This window comes from Octodon degus, unplaced genomic scaffold (genome assembly GCF_000260255.1).
Source record: "Octodon degus isolate 3935 unplaced genomic scaffold, OctDeg1.0 scaffold00056, whole genome shotgun sequence".
Lineage (NCBI taxonomy): Eukaryota > Metazoa > Chordata > Mammalia > Rodentia > Octodontidae > Octodon > Octodon degus.
In genome coordinates, this window is record NW_004524632.1 from 6,755,434 (window position 1) to 6,760,981 (window position 5,548).

The following is a 5,548-nucleotide window of genomic DNA, read 5'->3' on the forward strand; positions in this document are numbered from 1 at the left end:
CTGCCGCCGCCGCCGCTCACGCCGACCACCCCGGCCACGCCACTTGCCCCGGGGCCTGTCGCCCCCGCGCCCGCCGTCGCCGTCGCCGCCTCCTCAGTCGGACTCTCCGCCATCGCTGCTTCGCTTCCGGGACCGCTCGGCAGCACGTCCGCCGACCAGAGCGGCCGCTGCTCCCGCCCGCTGCCGCACCACCGAGAGCCGGGCCAGAGCGTCCCTCCCTCGGCGTCCCAGCCCGGGCGATGCTCGCTCCGCCCACTCCCGCCTCAACCACCGAGACAGCGCGGCCAGAGCGTCCACCGCGGTCCTCCAGGGTGGGGGGGGGTTGTGGTCAGCGGGGGTGCTGGGTCGGCGCAGGTCCTACGCTGTGCGGAACTGGGGGCGCTGTGAGCCAGGCTGCGCGGAACGTTTCGTTTACAAAAACTCAAAAGGGAAGAAGCCGGCTGTGGTTGGCTCACGCCAGTCGTCCCAGCACTTGGGAGGCTGAGGTAGGAGGAGTGCAGCGCATTCGAGGCCAGCTTGGGCTATAAAGTGAGTTCAAGGCCAGCCTGAACTGCGGCGAGATCCGGGCTCAAAATCAATATATATGAAAATAAAATCTGAAAGAACCAGCCGTAGCCTTGCGCTTCCTGGAGCCCGTGGGAGGGACGAGGGAGAGGGAGGGACAGAGACTATAATGTCAGAAAACCTGTGGTGCCAGATGCGCTTGGAAATTTAGAGGCAACCAGCGGGGGCAGGCCGGCACCCGGCAGCCAACACACCATTTCCGCCGCCAAGTGTATGGATGGCCACACTGTCCGGGACGTTTCTGAATGACGTCACTTTGGTTTACATCTTTGCCGCCAAGTTTGTTTTTGGAAAGAAATCTCGTTTTCAGGGCTTTGGGACTGCCCCATCACGGCCTGTGGACCTGAATGTTAATGGCCAATATTGATTGAAAGCTCCGGATTTGCATTTTAGCTGATATTTATTGAATGCTTAATGTCAGGCACTTTATCGGCTTTGCCGTATTCATTCCCTTCGGCAGCCCGATGATGTAAGGACTATTATTAGGCTGTTGGGACAGATGGGAAAGCAGGCCTACAGAGATCCAGTCACTTCCGTGGGTCACACGGAGAGCAGGCACCGCGCGGGGACCGCAAGCCAGGTGCACAAGTTCAAGCCGCGCGTGACCCTGGAACTCTCGTGCACTTACAGTATTTTACCTTGTGCCGATTAGCCTGTCAGTTGCCACACCCATCACACACACACACACACGCACGCACGCACACGCACCCTGAGGCTGCAAACCTATTATTTGTGAGCCCTGAGCGAGGCACCGTTTCCTACTTAACTTGAAAGAAAATCAATCAGTATTTTATACAGACTTCACCCTTTGTTGGTAGAGGGTCGTAGCAGTATAAACAGATGCCGACGTGGAAAGATGGAAGAGACTGGGCTGGTAGTGCGCGCGGGTAATCCCAGCCCTCTGAGGCAGGAGGTTCCAGCGCAAATCCAATCCCAGCCCCAGGCACTTAACAATTTGCTGAGACCTTATCTCAAAAGAAAAAAACTAAAGCCCTTTCAATAGTCAGACCTTTACATTCCTAAAGAGAAAATCAGCGTGTAACCTCTTGAAAACAATTAAAAAAGGGCCGAGGCTGTAGCTCAATTCAAAGGTCCTAGGCTCAATCCCCACCAGGCAAAACCAAACCAAAACAAAACGAGACAGAAAAGGGCTACCAACGGTTGCTCTCAAAGGTTTTGCCTTTTCTCTTGGGGCATTGTTCTAGTGTCTTGCCTATTCCAACTGGCAATCGTCCCTACTTTTAATGGACTTCTGGGGCCAGGGGAGATGCCTGGAGCTGGGGAGATGGCTCAGTGGAATGAGCGCTTCCCTGGCAAGCGCAGGGGACTGAGTACAATCCCCGGTTCTGAAAAAAAAAAAAAAAGCGATTTTTTGATTTTTGCGTGGGTGTGATTTAGTAAGGTAGTCCCAAATTCAAAAGAAAGACTCCCTGCCCCAGCCCCACCCTGCAGAGGCTGCAGAGGCCCTAAACTGGCTTCTCCCTTGCTCTGGAAATGACTGCGCAGGGGGGGGGGGAATGCTTACAGAGCTTCCGAAAAAAATAGGTTGTGGTTTAACCTCTTTCCTATGTCTGCATCCATGGGATGGTGCTAATCCCTGCCTGTCAGGGTTTCTCTGAGGATTTTTATTTTATTTTTTGAGATAAGGTTTATGTACTTTAGGCTGGCCTTGAACTCACAATGTTGCAGACGGGCCACCATGCCCAGCTTCTCTGTGGATTAGGTGTGACATTTCTACAAGTGTTTTGTAAAGTGGCAAGCCCTCTACAAATAATTGCCACTTCACTGAGAACGGTGCCAACTGCCTGTCATCCCAGTACTCAGGAGGCTGAGGCAGGAGGGTCGCCACGGGTTGGAGGCCAGCCTGAACTGCATAGTGAGACCATGTCTCAAACAAACAAACAAACAAATAAATGCCCCATTCACCCCACCCTGTTCTGTCTCCTCCTGGCCTTTGCATTTTTTTCCTACTGTGAATCCTTTTTTCCTCCCTGGGAAAATCCTTGCAGTTTAAATCCATTCTCTGCTCCTAATCTGTAGTCGAGGAACAGAGCTGGTATCTGGAGGAGATGGCAAGGGAATGGGTGGGAAGTGCTGGCCAGGGTGACTGCTCCAGAACCACTTGTTGCTCCTCAGTCCTCAAGGCTGGTGCTCTCACGCTCCCAGGCATATTATTCTTGTTAATTAGCCACCGTAATTACTCCCTCCTCTGGTGGTTAAGCCTGACTTCCCTGCCCAGCTCCTGGCTCCGTTAAGTGTTAAGGCACCCACTACTTTTTGTTTTTGTGGTTATCCCTGGTCAGCCAGATCACCCCACCCCCACCTCGGGGCAGGAAGCTCTTCCGGTCTCCAGGGCTCAGCTTTCAATGAGTGCTCCAGAAGTAGAAAACTAGGTGTGGTGGCGCCCACCTGTCCTCCTACCCTCTGGAGGATGAGGCAGGAGGATGGCTGTGAGTTCAAGACAGATGGGAGTGGGGGGCACCAGTGCTTCCTCCAGGGTGGCTGAGGGCAACAGCAGGCTGCTCTCCCAGGACAGCGTGGCAGAGGGCAGGAGGGCACCAGCCCGAGCTGTTCCCATGCCCGGGACTGAGCACCCAGCTCAAGGCCTGTGTCTCCTCGCCGCTGCAGCTGCCTGCCCTGGACCCTCAGTCTGACTTCCTATTTTTGAGATAGGGTCTCTGTGTAACTCAGGCTGGCCTTGAACTCACAGGGAGTCTTGCCTCAGCTTCCCGCCTGCTAGGATCACAGGTATGGCCAGCCATGTCCAGCTTTGTTTTTTTTTTTTTTAATTTTTTCGGAACTGAACTCAGGATTGAACTCAGACCCTTGCACTTGCCAGGCAAGTGCTTATTCTACTGAGCCATCTCCCCGGCACCCCCAGCTTTCTTTTTTAAAATTTTGTATGGTGTGTTACTGAGGATGGAACCCAGGGCCTGGAACCTGCTAGACAGGCGCTCACCACTGAGCTATGGCGCATGTCATCCTGGGGAACAAGACCGGGGGCACCCTGATCATGGGAGGCGCTCTCCCCAAAGGGCAGGGCTTGATGAGTGTGGAGCCCAGGTCATGGCTCAGCACTTTCTAAGACACCCCAGGAAGACCCTCCCCTTCGCCTGCCCTCCCAGGCTCACAAGAGGCCTTCCTTGCGGGGCCCAGCTTTTCTCTTGGTTCAGTGCCAATAGCTTTCCAGGCCATTCAGCGTAACCTGTGAACCCGGAGAGGGTGTTTTAAGACTTCTCAGTACCAGCAGCTCTGCGTAATCATTTAAGAACACGTCTGTCAGGGCCGGCCCTGCCGGTGGACGCTGTCATCCCTCTGCTCAGCAGGCTGAGCTTGGGGCCCGCCTGGGCTTTACAGTGAGTTCAAGGCCAGCCTGCATCACAGAGAAACCCCGTTTCAAACACAAACAAGAGAAGGGGATAGGGATATTGCTCAGTGCAAAGGTCCTGGGTTCAATCCTCTGTATTAAAAAGAAAAAAATACACATACACACACTAATTTTTTTTTTTTTTTTTTTGCAGAACCGGGGATTGAACTCAGGCCCTTAGTGCTTATCAGGGAAGCACTTATTCTACTGAGCCATCTCCCCAGCCCCTATACACACACTATTAGTGAGGAAAATGTGATGTTAAGGTGGATACAGACATCCATTGAACTAACCAGATGGATGATTTAATGAATTACTGAGACAGACTCATAGGGTTCAGGCTGCTTTGAACTGTGTAGTTCTTGGTGACCCTCCTGCCTCAGGCTCCCAGGCCTGGATTATAAGGATGTACCACCCTGTTCAGCTCACATAGCATTTTTTTTTTTTTCCCAGAACCAGGGATTGAACTCAGGCCCTTGCACTTGCAGGCAAGTGCTTATTCTACTGAGCCATCCCCCCGGCCCCTCATTTTTTTTTTTTTTTCCTTCCGGAACAGGAGATTGAACTCAGGCCCTTGCGCTTGCCAGGGAAGCACTTATTCTACTGAGCCATCTCCCCGGCCCACCTCATTACTTTTTTGGTTGCTACCATCAGAGAATATAAAAAGCACATGAGACACAATTGAAAAAGACAGCAAACGTTAAAGATTTAATGTTTTTTATGTGTTTGGTATAGGGTCTCACTGTGCAGCTCAGACTTGTAGTAATCCTCCTGTTTCCAGCCTCCCCAGTGCTGGGATAAAGGCATGTGCCACCACGCCTGGTCAATTTAAAAATTTTTTAGTTAAGGACACATTGCCACAAACACCCCCTCAAAATCCTCACTCAGGAGCCCTGTGTGGTGGTGGACGCCGGTATTCCCAGCACTTGAGAGGCTGAGGGAGGAGGATCGCTGCGAGTTGAGCCAACCTGGGCTACAGTGAGCTTGAGGCCAGCCGGAGCTGCATGGCGAGACCCTGTCTCAAAAGAAAAAAAAAAGGGCCACTGAGATAGCTCAGTGGTCTAAAGCAACTGCTTAAGCAAGGTTAGGCAGGAGCAGGGGACCATGGTTTGGTTCCATCCCCAGCACCACGTGCCACACCAGCCCTGCCCTCAGGCTGGGCTGAGCCTGCCCCAAGCCCCCCCCCCCCCAATCTTCTCTCTGGCTTTGAACACAAAGATCCCTGGCTCTTGCCACTCTGAAGCAGCTCTGGAGGTGCGTTCTTGTGCCTTTAGTCACACTGTCACAGCTGCCCCAATGTCCCGAATCCACTGAAAACCTCCTTTCATGGTCCTTTGGTCTTTGGGGAAGTCAGGGCACACGGTGGCATCAGATCCGGTGAGTAAGGATGGACGGCTGACTCTTGTCACTGTCTCAGGAGTCCCTCTCTGCCGTGGGCACTTGGCAGCGACCTCACAGCTTTGCTATCACACCTCGTGAAGACCTTCAAGAAAGAGGACCTGCAGAACTGCTTCAGATAGTGGCAAGAACAGTGGGATGAATGTGTTTCAAGTGAGGGAGTACTTTGAGGATAACAAGGTATCTTTCTTGTAATGAATATTTAAACATTCAACATAC

The 5,548-nt window shown here is 52.8% G+C and overlaps 1 protein-coding gene across 2 annotated transcripts in view; it reads right to left on the reverse strand.

Annotated features, from left to right (window-relative positions):
• Ube2z (ubiquitin conjugating enzyme E2 Z) overlaps positions 1-732 on the reverse strand; it is a 12,758-nt gene extending 12,026 nt beyond the window's left edge. Inside the window, exon 1 of one of the 2 annotated variants that reach the window (XM_023717970.1) lies at positions 723-732. Coding sequence is in view for 1 of the 2 variants with exons in the window: in XM_023717969.1 (XP_023573737.1) it covers positions 1-113 (113 nt within the window). In the remaining variant the exon portion in view is untranslated. Of the gene's footprint in view, positions 531-722 lie in introns of those variants that run through there. The other variant, XM_023717969.1, reaches the window with a different exon arrangement.
• Positions 733-5,548: the final 4,816 nt, after the last annotated feature.